General features: G+C 38.7%; 1 protein-coding gene across 1 annotated transcript in view; it reads right to left on the reverse strand.

Annotated features, from left to right (window-relative positions):
* Vps41 (VPS41 subunit of HOPS complex) overlaps positions 1 to 8482 on the reverse strand; it is a 158560-nt gene extending 150078 nt beyond the window's left edge. Inside the window, exon 1 of the mRNA XM_010610865.3 lies at positions 8421 to 8482. Coding sequence (XP_010609167.1) covers positions 8421 to 8441 — 21 coding nt within the window. The 5' untranslated portion in view covers positions 8442 to 8482. The remainder of the gene's footprint in view (positions 1 to 8420) is intronic.
* Between the last annotated feature and the right edge of the window lie 13326 nt (positions 8483 to 21808).

A 21808-nucleotide genomic window follows, 5' to 3' on the forward strand; every position in this document is an offset into this window, starting at 1 on the left:
ATATACTCAATTCAAGCTGCACAGCATGATAAATGCAAATCTAGCATTTAAAAACATTCTTCATGGGTTGGGGATTTAGCTCAGTGGTTCTGCCACCTGCCTTGCAAGCGCAAGGACCCAAGTTTGCTCCCCGGTACCAAAAATAATAATAGTAATAATAATAAAATAAATAAAAACATTCTTCACACATCAAAAATCAACAAGAACTTCATGGGTGACAGGCACTCTTATAGTACAGTCTTAGGAAAAAATATGGTCCTTGCACTCAAAAGCTATCTGTAAAATGGGGATGTTACTCATAATTAAGAATTTTATCATAGTTATATCATTAATCATAATAAATCTTAGAATTTCTTCTACATCCCAATGCAGATTATTTAATGTTAATCAAAATCTTAGTTCTCAGCTAGTTTGAAGCTACAGTCCTCCACGAGACAAAATGAAAAAGAAAACTTCTTAGGGCTAACAGTGGTACTGCGGCTGCCTGGCAAGGGCAAGGTCCTGAGATTGATTCCCAGTACCTGAGGGGAAAAAAAATTCTACCACTTAAAAATTTTCCAGATAAAAAAAGACAAGTATCATTCCTACCATGCTAAACTATTTCTCCTCTACACTATCCATCTAATTCTTAGTTTTAGTCTTCTATCTTAACCCTCCTCTTTTGGATACATTCCACTTCTAATATTAGTGGCCCATTACTATAACAGAATGGAGAGGGCAAAAATAAATCCAAACAACAATGGCCAATTACTTTTCTACAAGGGCACCAGGAAGGCAATGGTGAAAGGGTGGAGTCTTCACTTATCAGTGCTGGGAAAACTGAATTTCTACAAGCAAAACAAAGAAATGGGACCCTTATTTTATACCATCTATGAAAATCAACTCAAAATAGATAAATGAGCTAAAAAGGTAATACCTGAATCAATGAAACTCCTAGATGAAAACATAAAGAAAAGCTCCTTGACATTGGCCTTGGCTATAATTTCTTGGACATCACACCAAAAGCTCAGGATACAAAAGCAAAACTAAAAAATAGGACTACATCAAACTAAACATCTTCTGAATAGCAGAAGAAACAACTGACAAAATGAAAAGGCAAATTATGAGATGGGGGAAAAAATATTTGTAGACCATGTATCTAATAAAGGGTTAATACCCAAGATTTATAAAGTACCCATACAACTCACTAGCAAGAAAGCACATTAACACAATTAAAAAGACAACCTGAGGAGATATATCTCCAAAGATATAAAAATGGACAACAGGTATAGGAAAGGGTGCTGAAAGCACCATTTATCAGGAAAGTGTGCTCAAAAGTACTATGAGGTATCACCTCACACTTGTATTAGAATGGCTACCATCATCATCAGTCAGAAAGACAACAGGGGCTGGGGATATAGCTAACTAGAGTTGGCAAGCTTGTTGAGTAAAGGGAACTTTTACACACTGCTGGTGTAATGAGACTGGTGTAGCCAATACGGAAAAGACACACACACACACACACACACACAGGCATGCACACACAGAGGAATATTATTTAGCCTTTCAAAAGGAGATCCTGCCATTTGACACAGCACTGATGGGCCTTGGGAGCATTTTCTAAGTGAAATAAGCTAAACAGAAAAACACTGCACTTATATATGGAATATTAAAGAAAATAAAGTCTAATAACAGAGATAGAAGCTAGAACAGTGGTTGTCAGAAGAAGGAGAGTTTGGAAATGGGAAAAGATAAGTCAAAGGATGCAAAGCAGCAGAAATATAAAGTGAAAAAGTCTAAAGACCTAACATACAACATGATAGCTACAACTAATAACCTACTGGATTTTTGTCCATTGAATTGATTATAGTTGTTCTTGCTTGTGATAGAATGGATGTGTTAATTTGTTTCACTGTAGTAACTATTCTTCTATATTTACAGTATATATATATTTATCTCTTAACATCATGATATATACCTTGACTACATGATAAATTTTACTTTTAAAAAAGTTACTATGAGGGCTGGGGATTTAGCTCAGCAGTTCGGTGGCCTGCCTTGCAAGCACAAGGACCTGAGTTCAATCCGCGGAACCAAAAAAAAAAAAAAAGTTACTATGACTTCTTTACTGAACATGTATTACACATTGCTCATATTTGCTTTGCCCACCTATATGTCTGTAAGGTAGCATCTTGAACTTTTTAAAGGGCCCCTGAGGCCGGAACAGTGAGGTCAGAGGTTGAACTTAAGGACTTCTAACATCTCGCATTCCCAGGAATCCCTGAATACTAAGATATTAGCATTAGCAAAATAAGATTGACAACTATGGCAATAAACTTCATCTAGATTCTTATTTCCTACATCTAGAATTCTAAAAAGACATCTGACTACTCTTTTCAGAAAAATTACACTTAATCTATGGAAAAAGTTTTTATTTGGAATCCACTCAAATATTCACAAAGGGTAAATGGATGGAATGCTCATTGATGTTCTTCATCCAAACAAAAACAAACTATAAAACCCATAAATTCCCAAACTAATATCAATCCAAAAATTCAAAATAAAATTACACCATTGTTCCACATGAGGAAAGAACATAATGCCTGACTCTTGACACCTTGAGGCTCACAAATGTCAGAGATGAGTTTGCAGAGAAAAACCAGGCTCTGCCATCAGAGCTTCCTGTGGCTGCTTTCTATGGCTGGCATTGATCAAGAACAGTTATTCCAGGACCCCTGACCTACCTTCAGCACTGGCACTAACTTCCTAGACATTGATGTTGCCTACACTTTGTCCAAATCCTACCAAAGCAATACATGAATGACTTCAGGAGTTAGCTTGGTCTGTTGTTTTTAACTTCATGCTTTCACCAAGCCACTCTACTTGACATTCTAGAGACAGAGATGAACAAGAAGGCATAAATATCCCCAGGAAGAGAACCAAAAAATAAGTCTGAACCTTGAGAAAGGCTATCAGTTTGAAAGAATCTGTGTTTTTTTCAAACATTTTTCAGCTTCCAAGAATCTTAACTTTAAGTCATGAAAAAGTAAAGAGTTATAAAGTTGTACTGTTCTCTAAGTGAAATAAGCCAGACACAAAAAGATAAATAGTATACAATTCTATACATACAAGAAAGAAGCACAACACACCAGTGACAAGGGGTAGACTGCTAATAATCAGCCAACCAACCTAGCTGAAGATGAGTGGAAAACTTTTAAAGGAATCAGCAAGTCCAGCTAAGCTAATCTGTGATGATGCTTTAGCTCTGCTATGAAAAACAAGAGGGCCCTATAAAAATCTGCTGATCTGTGCTTTTGCAACTTCTTGTTTGGATCTTGTTTTTCCCTTCATCATTGGCAATGTTGTTTTTAAAAGATATGTCTTACAAGAAAACAGAACCATGCATATATAAACCAAGTTCAGGTTTAGATAGTTACCCTTTGTCCTATTTATAACCATTTAGACCTAACCACTTTCACAGATTATCTCATTTCACACTCACAAGAGTCTTAGTAAAAATTCCCAATTTACAGGCAAGAAAACAGAGGCACTCATATGTGCTGACTTTTTATTTTATGCACAGGGGCATCATGCACAACCATGGAATGTGCCATCTGACTATCTCTAAAATGTTCTACAATATGAATAGAATTCACCTGGTGTCTAAAGTACAGGGAGAGCATACAAAGTAGAGATAATCCCATTTGATCAAGGAACAGATGGTCAGAGTGCACACTTTAGTGGACCAGGATCCAGTTTGGTTGAGTACGGAAGATAAAAGATAACTAGAGCTGGCAGGAGTATAGAATGAAGGGAATATTAGCTACCCATGGTGGCACAGGCCTGCAACCCAACTCTGAGAGGCTGAGGCAGTAGAATTGCAAGTTTGAGCCTAGCCTAGGCAACCTAGCATAGTTAGGGAGAACCTGCCTCAAAATTAAAAAAACAAAAACTTTAAAGGATTGAAATGTAGCTCAGTGTGAAGGCTCTGGGTTCAATCCTCAGTACCATGACAGGGGATGTAGAAATGTAAAGAATATAATCTATATTATATTTGAATTAATAATATTCCAAAGTTTCAAATAAAGGAATTTCACACACTCTACTTAATCTCATTTACAATTCAGTAACTGAGAAAGCTCTTCTCCCCTAATAAATACATTCAGACATTGTATTAATCACCTAGCACCTGGAAAGCACCAACCCTTTCGAAGATACAGACACGAGCTATTCTTGAGGTCTCAACAATCTGTGGGCAACATAAGACGAACACACAAACAAGACACTTCAAGCATCACATCCCTCAGAGGAGGGGGCTGGATGTACAATGTTAGGCATCTGTGAGGATGAAGGCCAATGACAAGTCGTTTTTGGAGCCAAGTAAAACTGCTGGTTAGAAGATTTCCAGGCAGAATGCAGGGTATTAGTTTTCTGTGAACTGCAAAATATAAATCTGGCTACTTTTGTGAATTACCTTTACTATATTCACCAAAGGCCAGGATTTCCCAGTAAGTTAAAAACACCTGTATATTCATATCCAAGAATGACTTTAATAAAGCGTTCTGTAAACAGTTTAATGTTACGTTAACACATTCAGAGGTTGTGTCACTATTTTGATCAAGTTAAAATTAAAAGGAGGGAGTCGATCACTAAAGAACTCAGGAAAGACAATGCTGAAAGGTTCAGCTTTGTGAGTCTCATCCTACAGAGCTGTCTCCATTTCCAGAACATGGTGCCAAGAAAAATTCCCTCCTTTGCCCTCATCCATAACATCTCAGTACTCCATTTAATACACCTCTTAATAGCTGAAGCATTCATGGGGAGAAAAAAACGTTATGTCATCTTTTCCAAAAGTATTCAAGGTAGCAGAAAATAATTACCAAATTTATTCCATTTTTACTGCATACTTTAGCTTTCAAAAAAACTGTATAATAAAGGCCTATCAAATTGAGTGACTTTTTACTGTGACCTGAAAAATGTACCAACAAAGCAGAGAAAAAGAGCCTAAGCATTTTTGAAATACTGATAATATCAGCATAATTATTCACTAGTTTTTTTTAAATAGATAAACCACAGTTTGTGAATGTTTGCTTCTGACAATAGGCTATGGTCTTTTTAAGGAAAATTATCACATCTCTTGGGGAAGGTGAGCCCACTCCAATTATATACTGGCTGCTAAAGCATCAAAGGTGAAAGAACAGGTTGAAGCGTGTTACAGTTTGGATATGAAATGTCCCCCAAAGGCTCATGTATTTTGAAGGCTGAATCCCAAGGGCAGCAATGTTTCAGAAGTGGGGCTTTTGGTAAGTGACTTCATCATGACCTCATCACTGGATTGATCCACTTGTGGGTTCATATAACTTGATGGGCTGCAAGGAGATGATGGAGACTTGGGGCTCTATCTTGTCCCTGTCCATCCTCCCTGGCTCGCTCTCTCTGCTGACACCCACAATGAGGTGAATCACTTTGTTCTGCGCTATCTGCCATGATGATGGCCTCCCAACAGGCCCAGAGGAAATGGACCCAAAGGACCATGGGCTGAAACCTCTGAGATTGGGAGTCAAAATAAATCTTCTTTAAAATTGTTTTTCTCAGGAACAGAAAGCTAACAGAGGAAAATCATCAAGGTGAAGGACTAATCTTACAGCATAAAGTAGAAACAAAATAATTAAGACAGCTCTTGAGTGTATTTTAAAAGGAACAGTGTTCTAATGAAAAATCATGCACTTTGGTGATCAAAAGACTAAAGATTTATTGTAGGCATAAACCTGAGCAAGTTCATCAAGTTGACTGAATTTCAATTTACCTATTTGTAAAATTCAATCAATTAACATGTATTAAGTAACAAGCAATATTCCAGTGTCTAGAATTCCATAAAGTAATGCATAAATCTCTGTCATGATGTAGGTTATACTCTAATAGCAAGAGCATACAAAAATATACAGGAAAAAATAAACAGAAATTTAGAAACATAGTCAAATGGTCATGAGCATTAGAGAGGAAAAAAAAATGCAGGAGGAGGACAAAGAATGGTCGGGGAAAGCCTCACTCAAAAAGAATGCTTAGTCAAAGAGAGGGAGAAAACCTGAAGACAGCACAAGTCCTAGAAGGAAGCAACAGCAGCAAAGACTCTGAGGTAGGAACGTGTTTGGTTTGTAGAAGGAACGGTAAGAAAGTCACTGTGGTAGTTGCAGTGTGACAGAAGGGTACAAGGAGTGTAGTGGAAAATAAGGGCAGTGCAGGGTGGTAAAGGGTGTATGGGACAGGATCCTGCAGGACAGCTAGGCCACTAGAAGGTTTGGAACACAGAAAATATTTCACCTCACTTATGTATCAGAATAAACACTGACCTCAAAGAATTCTTTGGGCAGAACCAAGTACAGTATGAAAGAGTCTGATGATGAGGACTGTGATTATCATCCCTTGGTACTCAGCCTGCCATTGCTCCCTGCCCCCTTTAAATATATATGGAGTGAATATAAAGTCATCTTTACAGCAAGAGCCACTACAGAGAATGGTTTATACTCCAACAAATATTTAGCACCTATTGTTTACTCCTTTAAGTTGATATCTTCTGGCATGTGAATATTGAAATATTTTTTGAAAGACTGAATTATAAGAAGTCTGTATTGTTTATATATTTGTTGTACTTTTCTTAAGAGTTTTCTAAACAGGAAAGTTGTACAAATGTGAAATATTCTTATTACAGTGGACCCTCAAGTTACATCTGGCCTGACATATGAACAACTTGGGTTAATCAGTAATTAGGTTAACGGAAGATCCAACTGCCTCTTGTTATCTGTATGTACCCAGGTAAACATTCAGATCTCAGCTGTACTGATTTATAATCACTTGAATTATAATCAGCCCTTGGGAACCAATCAAGTTCATCAGTCAAGGATCCGCTGTATATACCAAAATTTCTGTTTGACTTTTTTTTTACATGAGATAGCTTTGACAAACTCTTCTGCACAAGGTGGTAAATACAAAGAGCAACTCTCTTAGTTCTACGGCAGTTCTATTATATTGTATCTAAGAACTCAAGGAACATGGTTTTCTGCTTTTATGTAAAACCATGAACAATTATATTTCAACCTAAAAGGACAACGTGAAAATCAATCTCACCACCAATCAAATGGGCCAATAGGTCACAAAATGATATGTTCTTAGTGTTTTCCTGTGTTCTGCCCAGAATGAAAAAAAAAAGAGGCACAAATGTTAGGTAAGAGATTCTCCTGTTATTACAATTACTTAGTCAAATTTCTTAATTATCAACATACATAATATATACACAGGGCAAATCTGCATTATGGAATGATACTAAAGTATAACTCAAATGTTAGTAATTAAACTACTGAACTAGATAAATATCTCTTCTGATATTAAGCAGTTCATAATATCACTTCTTGGAAGCAACTGCAGCAACTGAGAGCACTGTCAACTTGAGAGGAGAAAGAAAAGTATCAAAATAAACTGTTTCCAGGGCTGGATTTAGCTCAGTGGTTCCACCGCCTGCCTCACAAGCACAAAGACTTGAGTTTGATCCCCAGCAGCAAAAAGAAAAAAAAAAATTACTCTGGAAATAGAGACATTAGGACGTCTTCTCTTTTTGTCATTTTTATTTTATTTTGTCCTTTCATCTAATGTGTGGCTACCACTATTGTGATATGAAAATAAATCATATTATCATCATAAATTTCTACCCAAAACTCAACGGGACGGGTTGCCAGGTGACTGGACACTGCCATTTGATGTCTTGCTGGCAACAAATACAACTTTTACTGCGCCCAAAACTTCTACGCACTTCAACTCTGTGCATCAACGCATTTCATCTTAATCCACTCTGAGGGCTGTGTAATTATCTCCAATCAATGTTTGGAAGTAAACACTCCAATGTCACACATTTGGTTAAAAAAATGTGGGGGAGGGAACCTGCTTTGGCGCCTAGGCATAACAGTTCCAGAAACAGCATACTTAAAATCCCTCCTGGACGGACAATGGTGCTTTATTTCTCTCAATACCTAAACCAACTAGATATAAAATAAAACTGACGTTCTACCTCCCTTCTGTCTCTCACTATGCTACTTCCGGGGGAACACAACTTAAATTTCAATCAACTGGCCTCAAAATATGTCTCACGCCTCCCGCACGAAGTCAATACCTGGGTGGTAAATACAAAGCCTGGCCGGCTTCTGTCAAAATTTCACTGAGCACTGGCTACAGAACGGCCCGAGAAAAGCAAAGCGACCCTAGAAAATGCAGGGCTGGGTCTGGGCGCTCTGTTGCACCCTCCCCGGGGGACACGAGACCCGGCCCTCAGCGCTCCGGAAGGAGCTCCCGCCGCCCTTCCTCGCCTTTCCGCAGCCTCCACACATCCCCTCAGCACTCCCAACCTCCCGGCTGGAGACACTAGTGCCCTAACTAGCACTAGCTATCTTTACCTGTTCCTCTGCTTCCTCCATGGTGCGGTAGAGGAGTCACGTGACAGACCCGGAAGCAGGAGGAGCCTGGCGCTGCACCGAGAGGTCTGCTGGGAAATGTAGTTTTAGCCGCACTTGCGCCGGGCAGTCTTCTTGTCCGATTAGAAGAGTCCGAAGTACACTTCTTGTTACTGAGCAGAATCCATTGCTAATGCTATGGTTTACTTTATTTCTATGGTTATTAGAATATTTTTAAAGCAATATATACATATCAGTTGCTGGGCATATAGCTGATCATGAATTATCTCACTTAACCTTCCCAGCAGTCCCTCCTAGGATCCTCTCTGTAGGGGAGAAGACTGTTGCTTAAAGGTCACGCTGGGGAAAGAGTCCCAGCCCGGGTCAGGATTTGGCCCTGCCTGATGACGAGGACTGTGATTATCATCCCTTGGTACTAAGCCTGCCGTTGCTCCCTGCCCCCTTTAAATATATATGGAGTGAATATAAAGTCATCTTTACAGCGAGAGCCACTACAGAGAATGGTTTATACTCCAACAAATATTTAGCACCTATTGTTTGCTCCTTTAAGTTGATATCTTCTGGCATGTGAATATTGAAATATTTTTTGAAAAATTGAATTTTTAAAAAGTCTGTATTGTTTATATATTTGTTGTACTTTTCTTAGGTGCCTCATATAAGCAAATATTCAAGGTAGAATTTAAATTGTTCTTGGTAAAATCTGCACAACTGCTGTATTATTTCCATCCTTTGGAATAATTGATCCCCTCTCCATATTACTGAATGTTCCCAGTCTTCAGGAATCTGCAGTATCTTGCCAAAAAACAGATGTTTTCCATTCACAGATAAGCTGTTGGGCACAATTCTACATAATTTGGGGGAAAATCATTCCATAATTAAATTATGATTAGGCCTACTTTTCCTGCCTACAGGCCAGCTATGGAATGTGGAGACATAACTCCATTTTTGCTTCCAGGTATACACAGCTAAAACCTCAATGTTCCCATGATGCTGTGAGGGTCTGGGGCAGGATTACATCAATTGAAGACATCCTGGGGTTGGACAAATTCCTAATCAACATAAATTCCTCAGCATATTAGGACCTTCATCAACATAAATTCCTCATTGTCCTAGGATTATGGCTGCTACCCTCTGAGTCATCTGTTACTCCTGATGTATGGAATAAAGGTGTGGCAAACTCAGGGTCTTTTGTCTTTGCTGCCCAGAACAGCATTGATTAGGCCCAAAGCTCAGTTTCTTCTCGAAGTCTCACTTCCTATCTTTATTAATTAATCCACCCTGTGCTGTCATGGCTCACAGGAGACCAGGATTCACTGCAGGGGTTCTGGTAACATTCCCTTTCCCTGTTCCTTACAATAAACTAATAAGTAGCATAAATGTCATTCTGTGATAGATGTCTCAGCACCTTCTTTGACTCTTCATACCTCATTGACTAGGTAATAGCACAGACCCAGCACTCAGTTTCCCTGAGTGCTCTACATATACCCTGCTCAACCTGATTCCTCAGTGGTTCAGAAGCCTGGATGGTCTCATCTCTTAGACACTCATCTTCTCCGTAGGCACAAACATCCCTAGTTCCTGCTGGAGTCTCTCTTTCAGTGTCCTAATCACCTATCCCCAAGGCAATGAAGATAGGCCACCCCAAAGGCATTTGGATGGCCCTAGGCAAGCACTCAGTCCCCTAAGTACCAACCTGTTCCACCCAAGAGTTTCTAAGATCCGTTGCAAAGCAGACCAAGATCAAACTATTCATGATGAACTCCAGGTTCCAGAAAGACCTTTGTACTATGAAACTCCTTAGTCTGATATCCACAGAAATTGAAAGTAAACTAAGCTCTTCTACTTTTCTGACTTTCTTTGCAAACTGTCATTTTCTGTTTTTCCCTTGTGAGCTAGATCCACCTAGGAACTTACAGGACACAGCCTCTTCAAATTGGCAATCTTCTCTGCTCTGGTGAAAAACAGAAGTGACCAGGATAAAGAAGAATAATGGAAGATTATTATCACTGTCTTCCATTCAGGGTGCTCTTGATTTACTGCTCAATTTTATTTAGGTGAAAAGTCAGGCAGAGCCTCAGGAGACAGAATAAATAAATGCTAGTAAAATTGTCACTGAAATCTAGAACAAGGTTTTGTTCTTTTTCTGTCCAAATTCTCTTTTTCTTTCCAACAGTCAATATGTGGACCCTTAAAATTTTGGAGGCTTCACAATCTAGTGTGGTGGTGAGGGGTTCTCACTTCTATATCTCTTTCTAGGCTCTTTCTCTTCCTCCTAACCTTACATGGCCTCTGAGGCCACCTGAGCTTTATCTTTCCCCAGGTTACTGCAGTCTAGCCCTATGATGACCAAAGAAATAGGGGTAGGGATCAGCAGAAAGCCTTCATTGAAGGAGTCTTCTAAGAATCTAAATCAATCCCTTGTGAGGGCCTCTACTCTCCAATTTCATTGCTGAATTTGCTATCTGTTCTGTTTTGGCAGCTGGAGCTCCCTCGGTTTATATGTCGAATGAGTCTGATCCACGAATTCTCCAAGGCATCCCTTTCTTGTGCCACAGGTTCTTCTCTGAGAGACCTCCGAACAGAGAAGGACCCAGTATCAGTCCAAGCAAGCAAAGCTGAAAGCCAGCCATCTGCTCTGGATTCTCTTGCCCTCCTACTTTTCTAGAGAGAAGAATGTTCAGCCTCTTTCTTTTCAAGTCCAGTACCATGGATCTGATTAAAGAGGCAGCCAAAGTCTGCTACAAATTCTCTAAATTACGGCATCAATCAAACATGTTAGATTACTTTAAAGATCAATTTTTGAATTACAGGAACAATTCATGTTTATGATATATGATTGGAAAAATATAAAAGTAAAATTCAAAAGCCATTGATAATTCCTACATTCAGGTCATCACTAGTGGATATATTTCTTTCTTTTCTCCTCTTTACCTTCCTCCTTTCTTCCTTCCTCTTCCTCTTTCTTTTTTGTACAAATATTAGTTTGTACAAAGAAAACAAAATTTGACCACCAAAGCAATTCATTTTCTATTTTGGGCTGTTTCTGCTGTATTCCAGCCATTTATAGGATTGGCAAGGCTAGCATGTGACAACCAGGGAGTTGAACCACCATTTATGGTGTTATCGTACGAAGACACAGCTTGGTGCAAGACCCTGACCCAGAAAGGAGGGTTAGAGCCTTTCTAATGTTGCTTTAAGGAAGGAATAAATTTGACTGATCCTAGGAGGAGTTTTCCTTTCAAAAACGGAACAGTACCAAGGAGAACACTAGGAAAAGTTAACAAGATGAGCCAGCAAGATGACACTGCACCCCAAGGTAAAGTGTGATCCTGATTAGACTCCATGGGGAGGAGCTTAACTCTCTTGCTGTCTTCTACCCCTTCCCTCACTCCCTGCTCCTTCCATATCTTCCCATTTACAAAAACTCTATTTCCATTTAATTCTTGTTTTAAAACCAGATGAGTATTTCTTGTGACAATTCCTTAAATAACAGTGTAACAACTATTTACAGCATTTACATTGTATTACAAGTGAAGAATAATCTAGAGATGATTTTAAGTATACAAGAAGATGTGAGCAGTTTATGTTGCAAATACAATGCCATTTTATGTACAACACATGGGCATCTGAGGATTTGGACGTCCTTGAGGATCCTGCAACCAGTCCGCTGTAGCTTTGGAAAACAACTGTATTTCTGTCTGGTATGACATTTAAAGATACATATGGGGCCATAACCAGAACCAAAGGCCTCTCATCTCCAGCTGATGAATCGCAAACTTCTCTATACACATGGCTCCCCTCAGCCTGTGCCAACACGTTCCCACTGCCTCCCAAGGCCACCTGAGATGCTCTTCCTGTCAGCCCTTTCCCTCACTCTGGTGCCTGTAGATCCTGCATCAAACTGAGGCGCTCTGGCCTTGCTATTCCCAAAGGCACCTCCTGCCCCTTCTTCCTGATTCCCCTGTGGAGACCCCTCTTCATCTTTCCACTGGACTTCGACACATGGCATTGGTCAGGTGAGTGGAAAGGAGGATGGACAAAAGCCTTTGGATGGGAACAGTCATGGAGAAAGAAAACTCTTTCCTGTCACGAGTGACAGACATCTCTCTACCAAATTGTCTCTGGTTTTCGCTACCCCAGCTCTCTTTCTTACAACCTGAATGACCAACTGGTCCAGAAATACCATCTCAAGTGTCTATGGTATGTTGTGATGCATTTACGGAATTGTCTATCCGGTACCTTTTTTTATCCTTTTTCTCAGGCTAGTTTTCCTACCACCCCATTTCCCCGGTCTATCACCCACGTGGTAACTACAAAGCCCCCCCCCTCACTACACACAGTTTATCCTTTATCTTTATCCTTTCCCCGAGGTTTCCAGAATTAAGAATGAAAGAGGTCAAACTCTTGCCTGATGAGAAACATTTTTGTTGAAACAGGTTCAAATTAGTTTTGTGATGCTTATAAAGAGTCCTAACACATGTGTATAAACATGCATGTGCACAGGCACATGCGCACGCACGTGTGCGCACGCACACACACACACACACACACACACACACACACACACACACACACACTGTTGCTATACGCATCTGTTCATCACACACACACACACACACACACACACACACACACACACACTGGCTTGCTCTAAGCAATCTTTGTGTTATATCTTCCCTGCCCTTTTTCTCTAGTAAGTGGGCTTTGGTAACCAGGGAAACCGACTTGGTTCCCGGTCCTAAGGGATTAAGGAAAGGTATCTCAGAATAGATAGAAACAGGGCTGAATTCTCTGCTCTTTGGAAGACATATAATTGCCACTCCCATTTTTTCTTGTATGTTCCCTCACTTCCATGTAGCTTTGGCAAGGGGTGGATTGCACCACCCTTCTGATGCTGGCTGAATTTCACCCAGTAATTGACTTTCCCATGCCTTGTTTGTTGGATTTCAGATGAGCAATCAGCCAGAATCATGGCAAGGAGCCATTTCAAAAGACGATTTCAAGTTCAGGAAAAACTGTAATACAAAGATATGGGTTCAATTATCTGGTTGAGGAACCAAGTAAGGAGAGAGTCCCATTCCTGGTTGATGTCGAGGCAAGATGACTATGAAGGAGTGTTTGGGAAAATCTTCAAGACAACCAGGCAATCAACTAAAAACTTAACCTTACTGTCACTGAAGTAGTCCTATTGAGTAAGTACTCTTTGAGTAAGTTAAAAGTAATATAACTCTGACTTTAGAGGAATGTGTTTGGGGAAGAAGTCTCCTGTTTTTTAATAGAAAGATATAAAACACAACATCCTAAACTTAGATTCAACTTGGCAAAACAATCCTTCCTAAATAAAATAGTCTCTTCTGAGAGCATTGATATCCACTTTTTTTGAAGTCCTGTTATATAATAGTCAGAAATCTTTCCTTTTCTACTTACAACCTGAAATAAGTTACAGGGTTTCCTTTCTCTAGGGATCTAAAATGTTGCCAAGTTTGAATTCCAGCAATACTTTGCAAATATTATCAGAGACTCTTATGCTGACCTGTGGGATTGATGAAAATTCTAAGACTTTAATAGTGATAGTCTTTGCAGACCTGGCGTGATTGCAATATAGTTTCATACTTTTGGAGGATTTTTATTCAGACTAAGCAATAGGTTGTGTGGGGCAGCAGTTGTTCCTGGAGTTTCCATGAGTTCATTCTAAGGTCCTTTACTGGACTCTTTCATCTACAAAATGAGCCTGATTCTGATTATCCTTTGGGAAATATTAATAATATATTATCATTTTGTGATTTGCATAGAAGATTGTTCAAGAGGCATGTTTTCTACTACTCATTTACACAGATGGTATTCATCCACTTAACAATTATCATTTAGTGAGGGTAAATACATGAATGAAAGACAGCTCTCATACATATAGTGTGAGAATAGCTATATACAGTAGCTAAATGTAATAATATAAGAATATTCAATTAAGTGCACACAGACTCATATTGACGGCTGCCACTGCAGATTTTCCTTTCCCCATTTTGAGGACATATCCCAAACTGAATCCATAATTTCTTCTCTAAAATTTCCTCCTTCTGAGTACACATGCTCCATGATGGTTACCACCTGTGTGTGTCATTTGGTCTGTCCTGTATTGTTATAACAGAATCTCCCACGGATGTGGATAATGTGTAAAGAACATAAGTTTAATTTGACTCACAATTCTGGGGACAGAAAAGTTCAATCAGTGTGGTGCTGGTGTTTAGTGAGTGCCCCCTGGCTGTATCACAAACGGCAGGGAAGTAGAAAGGGGGGCATTTGCATGCAGAAGGGCACAAGCATGTGGGTGATCTGTCTTTATAACAGCCCACTCTCCTGAGGAGTCCTCCCGTCACACGAGACCTAAGCCATTCCTGCAAGGTCCTATTACTCTTTCCAAGGGTGAGGCCCCCACCATAATCGCCCAGGACCTTTGCCTGGTATGACTCACCGCATCGCTCCTGCTGCATTGGGGACGGACCCTCCAAACACGTGAACGTGTGTGGGGCAAACCACATCTAAGTCATAGCCACGCCCAAGTCAGCAAGCTGGGAGTTAAACCTTGACACATCCCTTCCCTCTGTCATGCTGCCAGGTCCCATCAAGTCACCACATTCTCTTAATTCAACCATATAACATCTCTTTCTGTGCTTTTTTCTCCTTGCCCGTTGCATGTCTCCTAGTCCACCTCACCACCAACCCTCATCTCAGTTACTGCAGCGACCTCCTGATTGGTCTCTGCGCCGCCTCCCCCATTATCTCCACTGCTGCATTCACATAGCAGCTACAGCAATGTTTTTAAAAGACACATGATTATTAAAGTTCTGTACCGAATACCTTCGCTGGGTCTCTATCGCTGTTGGGAGAAAATCCAGCGGATAAGCACTAACCGCCTCTCCGGCCCACACATCACTGCCTGCTCTTTTTCTCTCCTCCACGGTCACATGTAATCACTAGCTGTGCCCACGTGTCCCACTACTCCTAATTGCTGGACCTTCGCTATATCTCATAGAATCTCCCCGTCCTCCGACCCCTCTCCAAAATTTGAATGCTAACGTCTCAAAATCATCAGTCGTTATTGCCTTACCTGCAGCAATGAAAATTGTGTTAGCCACTTCTACAGGAAATGTACTTTTCTGACTTGCATTTGTAGAAAATACCCTAAAATTTTAGACAGAACATGCTGCCAGTTTATCCACAATTGGTTGATGCAAAACTATGACTTTCTGCAAATATAGGATAGTCCTTCTATCTTTGGAAAAGAATTAGGGACTTTGGAACACTAGACCTCTTTTAAGCTAGCAGAGTATTATTCCACAGATGGCTATTTATTGTAACTCTGAGTTGAGCAAGATTCTTTCAGTGTCTATTGCCTACAGTAACTTCCCTTTCCCCATTTCAGGCTACTCTTTGATGTTGAAAATAGCAATATTTTATTATATATCTGCCATCGGTAAGTTGTAAAATAAGTTAGACCCTCATGACACTGCAACCTTCGGAACTAGTTTTTTCAAATATTTGTAAATTGTTAGTCTGTTTTTTAGACTTAATTTGTTTTTTTTTCCAATTTTTATTTTTCATCAGTACATGTTTGCAGTACATAATGATTACATTTCTTGTAGGGAGTTTGCACATATGCGTCACATATCTTCATTATTTTTATGTCACCTTCCCTGCCCTTCTCTTCCTCTTCCTCCCATCTCTTGGGTCCCTTCCCTTCTGCAAAATATCTGTCTGCCTAGATCTATCTCTCTTAAGTTGATTTCACCACTTGGAATTAGAGCCCAATGTGAAATTTTAAAAGTACTCTTTTGTAAGTTTTGACTGTATGCAAATAGCAAGGCTATAAAATAGACTGAAGCAACACTGGTTTCTATCTTTTATTTTCCTCTTTATTTATACTTTGCATTTCTTGTAGAAGACAAACCATGTGGTATTTAAGCCTACATGTCTGGTTTATTTCGCTTAACATTGCGGTCCCAGGTACATCTATTTTCCTACAAACTTAAGTTTATTCTTCATTATGGCAGAGTAGTACTCTGTTGTGTATAAATACCACATTTTCTTTACGTGTTCATCTGTTGCTGGACGTATATGTTGGCCTGTTTTTTTAAAAGACATTCAACTCTGATGCTGCTTTCTCTCCAATTCTTAAGTCATCGGAGAAGTTTCCTCTTGAGTTATTCTACAAGCAACTAGCTAGATGGACTGGCTGTGAAGCTCTATTTTCTGAGTTTTCAGTACCAAATCTAGAAAGCTCAAGCCAGGAAAATTGTTGGTAGACCCACAGGAATTTTTTCACTGTTTTCATGGCTAAAGGCTTTTGACACACATTGGCATAAATTCACTTAAATATGGAGTGAACACAACTCCATAATAGGAATTTATTCTTTCAAAGATTGAATAGAATTAATTTTATCTTCCAGAGAATTAAGTGTGTGTTTGAAAGTTTTCTTGATACCTGGATCGATTCAATGTATATTAAAGGTTATTGTTTGTGTTATTTTATTTTTCCTATTGCATCCCACAATGTGAAACTCATTTCACATCATAATCTAATTCCAGATACATAGGTAGGTATCAATGGAGACTATACAAACACATGAAAGAGAAACAATATTTCCATAAAATAATATACACTGACATCACTGACATTTTTATATTTATTCTGATCTATACTATTCTGCATTGTTTTGGTTGCTACTCATGAAGTTGATTTTATTATTTGCTATTTGAGTGCAATGTGTAATTGTCAAAGTTTATGATTTTTGACTGTAAGCAAATAAGGCAAGTAAAATACACTGAGGTAACACTGGGTTTTTTTTTGTTTTGTTTTGTTTTCGTTTTTGTTTCTTTTTGCTTTCTCAAACTTTTTTTCTTCTTTGATCTCTATGTGTCCCATAACTGTGACTTTCTTTCCATTTGTAGCCTTCAAGGTGAGCAGGACACAGTGATTCTTCTTCCTGGTAAGGACATTTAACTTGAGACACACTGGGCAGACGTCTGTACTGGAATGAAATGGAGCAAAGCCCCTTTCTTCTGGGGTCATCAGCTATGTGCAGCTGAGTCTGGGCTGTCTGTGGCTCTCTATTGTGTGTGAAGAACTTGATAGAGTTGTAAAGCCAAACTCTACTGAATGGCAAGGGACAGAGAGAGCCGTGGCAGCAACGTTTCATCAACTGGCTCAAGTTGCAAAAAATCTAGGTGGAACTTGTACTTATCAGTACATGAGACAGAATGATTTTCCTTTGTTTTAAATTTCAAATTGAGCTTTTTCATTTGCCATAAGAGTCCTGATAATATGGGAAGGCAAATGAATACAAGAGCTTGATATTCGAGGTATGAGGAGAAAGATCATGGGCTCATATGCGTATTGAACATTCTGTCATGCATAGGAAAATGTTATTTGTATATATAGAGAGAGCATCATGCTCTCGCTCTCTCTCTCTCTCTCAGAGAGATCAAAGCTAGTGGTGGAATTAATGTGTGTGCTATGGGGGAGGGGAAGGGGTGTTGGGTGGCCAGGTTAGGGGTTGGGCTAGGACTTTTATTACTGCATAGATTTCAGGCTGGTGGTGTCTCCTACATCCAAGTCCATATGCACTGAGCTTAGAGGTCTGTGTGTCAAGGGTCCCATCCTTGTTGAATGCTTTTTCTGCATCTATTGAGATGATCATATGGATTTTGTCCTTGACTCTGTTGATTTAGTGTATTAATTGATTTTCTTATGTTGAAGCAACCTTGTATCCCTGGGATAAATCCAACTCACTCAGGGTATATGATCTTCTTGATGTTCTTCTGTATTCTGTTTGCAGAATTGAGGATTTTTGCATCTATGTTCATTTGGGAGATTTGCCTGTAGTTATCTTTTTTTGGTTGGCTCTTCCCCTGCTTTTGGAATCCAAGTAATACTTGCTTCCAGGAATGAATTTGGAAGTATTGCTTCCCTTTCAATTGCTTTGAAGAGTATAATGGGTAGTAGCGATAGTTCATATCTAATGTCTTCTAAAATACAGCAGTGAAGCCATCAGGACCTGGGCTTTTCTTTGTTGGTAATGTTTTAATTGCATTTTCAATTTCACTGAATGTAATCGGGATGTTTTTATATATTCTTCATACAACTTTGGAAATTCATGTGTATCTAGGAATCTGTCCATTTCTTCTGCTATTTCAATTTTATTAGAGTACAGGTTTTCAAAGTAGGTATTGATGATCCTCTGGATTTCTCGTGAATCTGATGTGACTTCACCTTTTTCATTCCTTTTGACTAAGGGTTTATTGATTTTATTTATTCTTTTGAAAAACCAACTCTTTATTCATTGATTTTTTTTATCTTGTTCTTAGTCTCCATTGCATTAATTTCTGCACTGATCTTTATAATTTCCTCCCTTGTACAAGCTTTTGCTTTGTCTTGTTCTTCTTCTTCTAGGAGCTTAAGGTTAAGCATTAGGTTGTTTATGTGAGCTTGCTCTGTTTTCCTAGTAAGGGCATTACTGCTATGAATTTCCCTCATAGAACTGCTTACATTGTGTCCCATAGATTCCTCTGTTTTGTATTGGCACTATCATTTAATTGTAGAAACTGTCTAATTTCTTCTTTAATTTCCTCTGTGATCCATTGGTTGTTCAGCAGTTGTTTTACTTCCATGTGTTTGTGTTCTTATAGTTTCTTATGCTATTGATCTACAGTTTAATTGCACTATTCTCTGATAATATACAGGGGAATAACTTCAATTCTTTTGTATCTGCTTAAGCATGTTCTATGAGTTAGCATGTGATCTATTTTGGAGAATGACCAGTGTGCAGCCAAAAACATTGTGTATTATGATTTTTGTGGGGTGGAACACTCTGTAGACATCTACTAAGTCCCTTTGATCTAAGACTTGGTTCAGTTGTTATTTCATTGTTGATTTTTTTGTCTAGATGATGTGTCTATTAGTGACAGTGGAGTATTGATGTCCCACACTACAATTGTATTAGTGCTCATTTCATTTTTCATGTCCACTCGTATTTGTTTCTTATAGTTGTGGGTATTAATATTTGGTACATATATAGTTATGATTGTGATCTCTACCTCTTGGATTGTTCCCTTTACAAGGATGTAGTGGCCTTCTTTGTCTCTTTTAATTAGTTTTAGTTTGAAATCTATTCAAATAAGATAGCTACCACTGCTTTTTTCCAGGCTCCTGTCACACGGAGAATTGTTTTCCATCCTTTTACTCTCTGTCTACAATTTTTTTTATTAAGTGGGTTTCTTGTATACAGCATATTGTTGGATTTTGTTTCTTAATCCATTCTGCCAGTCTATTTCTTTTGATTGGTGAATTGAGGCCATTAATATTGAAGGTTATAATTGTTACATATTGACTTTCCATTGTCATGTTATTTTCCTGTTGATGGTTCTTTCATTTTTTATTTTTCCCTCTCTTCCTTTAATTTCTTGCCTTTCCTGGTATATTTGTGGCCTTAATTTTCTTTTTCCAGGATATTGTTTAGAAGTGTTTGGAGTTCATGAAATTTGGTTTGGTATTCATGAAATTTCTCACATGTTCTTTGTTGTGGAAGTATCTTACTTTCCCATCAATTTTGAAAGATGGTTTTGCAGGATGTATCAATCTAGTTTGGAGGTTGTTTTCTTTTAGGACATGAAATACCTTACTCCAGGCTATTCTTGACTTGAGGGTTTGCGTTGAAAAGTCTGCTGTGTTGGTGGTGTTGTGGGGAGAAAGGAACCCTTCTCCATTGTTGGTGGGAGTGCAGACTAGTGCAATCACTGTGGAAATCAATATGGAGATACCTCAAAGAGCTGGGACTAGAGGTTCCATTTGACCCAGCCATCCCTCTGCTGGGTATCTTTCCAAAAGAATTAAAAGAATCATACCACAGTGATATATGTGCACCCATGTTTATAGTGGCACAGTTTGTAATAGCTAAAACTTGGAAACAGTCCATTTGCCCATCATTTGGAAAGTGGATAAAGAAGATGTGGTTTTTCTATAAAATGGAATACTACTCAGCCATAAAGAAAGATAAATTAGATTCATTCATAGGAAAATGGATACATATTGAGGATATACTCCTAAGTGAAATAAATAAGTCCCACATGTGTAAATATCAAATAGTTTCTCTGTTGTGAAAAACTATAAGAGTACATAAGATCCTAATGAGATAATTGACCATGTGAAATAGGAAGAAAAGAACTAAAAGTGTAGGGAAAGTGGGAAGGGTAGGGGAAAGGTAATAAGGGAAAAGAAAAAAAATGAGAAAATGAAAAAATGGAAATAAAGTGGAAAAAATGGAAATGGCGAGGGGAGGAGGGGGTGAAGGGAGGGCAGGGACAAGGGGAAAAGATGAGAATCAAGACCTGTCTTGTAAAGGTACAAGATCCCAATGATGAATGTAACTGTATTCTATGCCTAAAATGTACCAATAAACTCAATAAAAGAAAAAAAAAGAAATCTTAAGCAGCAACAACATCAAAAAAAAAAAAAGTCTGCTGTGATTCTGATGGGCTTTCCTTTGCATACCATTTGTTTCTTTTCTCTAACTGCTTGTAGGATTTTGTTCTTCTGTTGTGGTTCTGGGATCTTCATTATTATATGTCTAGGTGTAGATTTTTGTTGATCACAGCTATTTGGAGTTCTATATGCCGCACTCATCTGTATGTCAAATTGTTCCCCTCTGTTAAGGAAGTTTTCTGTCATTAATTCTGTGAACAGTTTTTTTGAATGTCATTTGCATTTTCTCCTGCTACTTCATGGATTCCTATCAGTCTTATGTTATTCTTCTTTGCATCATCTAGGAGTTGTTGGATCAATTACTCATCATCCATTACTGTTTTTAAGAGATCTCTCTTTTCATTGTCACCAACTGCAATCCTATCTTCTATGTCTGAAATTCTACTTTCACATTCATTCATTCTGCTGCAAATGCTTTCTATAGAGATGTCAATTTCCTGGATATCTGAATCTGTTTAATGGATTCCATTTCTTCCCTATGTTGGTCATTCATGGTTTACATTTCTTTCCTATGCTGGGCGTTCATGGTTTCCATCATGGTCCTGAGCTCATCTATTTTTTTTTTTATCTGCCTTTGTTGTAAAGTCTCTAATCATGTCTTTCATTCTTCTCACTATCTCTGTGGTTATCTGGGAAATTATTTCTGTTTAAAATTTTTCTACAGCCTCATTTATCTGTTTTGTTACTTCCTGTGCTATTGGTTCAGGGTGTCCAGATGGTTGACTGTGAGACTTTTCCACCTTATTTTCCCCAGAGTTTATCTTTGGTGAAATTGAAGTCTGTGTTTGTGCCTTGTTTAAATGTCTTCTCATTTCTATTTCTGTTGTTGGTATTG

Source organism: Fukomys damarensis, unplaced genomic scaffold (genome assembly GCF_012274545.1).
Source record: "Fukomys damarensis isolate Sample0158 unplaced genomic scaffold, DMR_v1.0_HiC HiC_scaffold_17, whole genome shotgun sequence".
Taxonomy (NCBI): domain Eukaryota; kingdom Metazoa; phylum Chordata; class Mammalia; order Rodentia; family Bathyergidae; genus Fukomys; species Fukomys damarensis.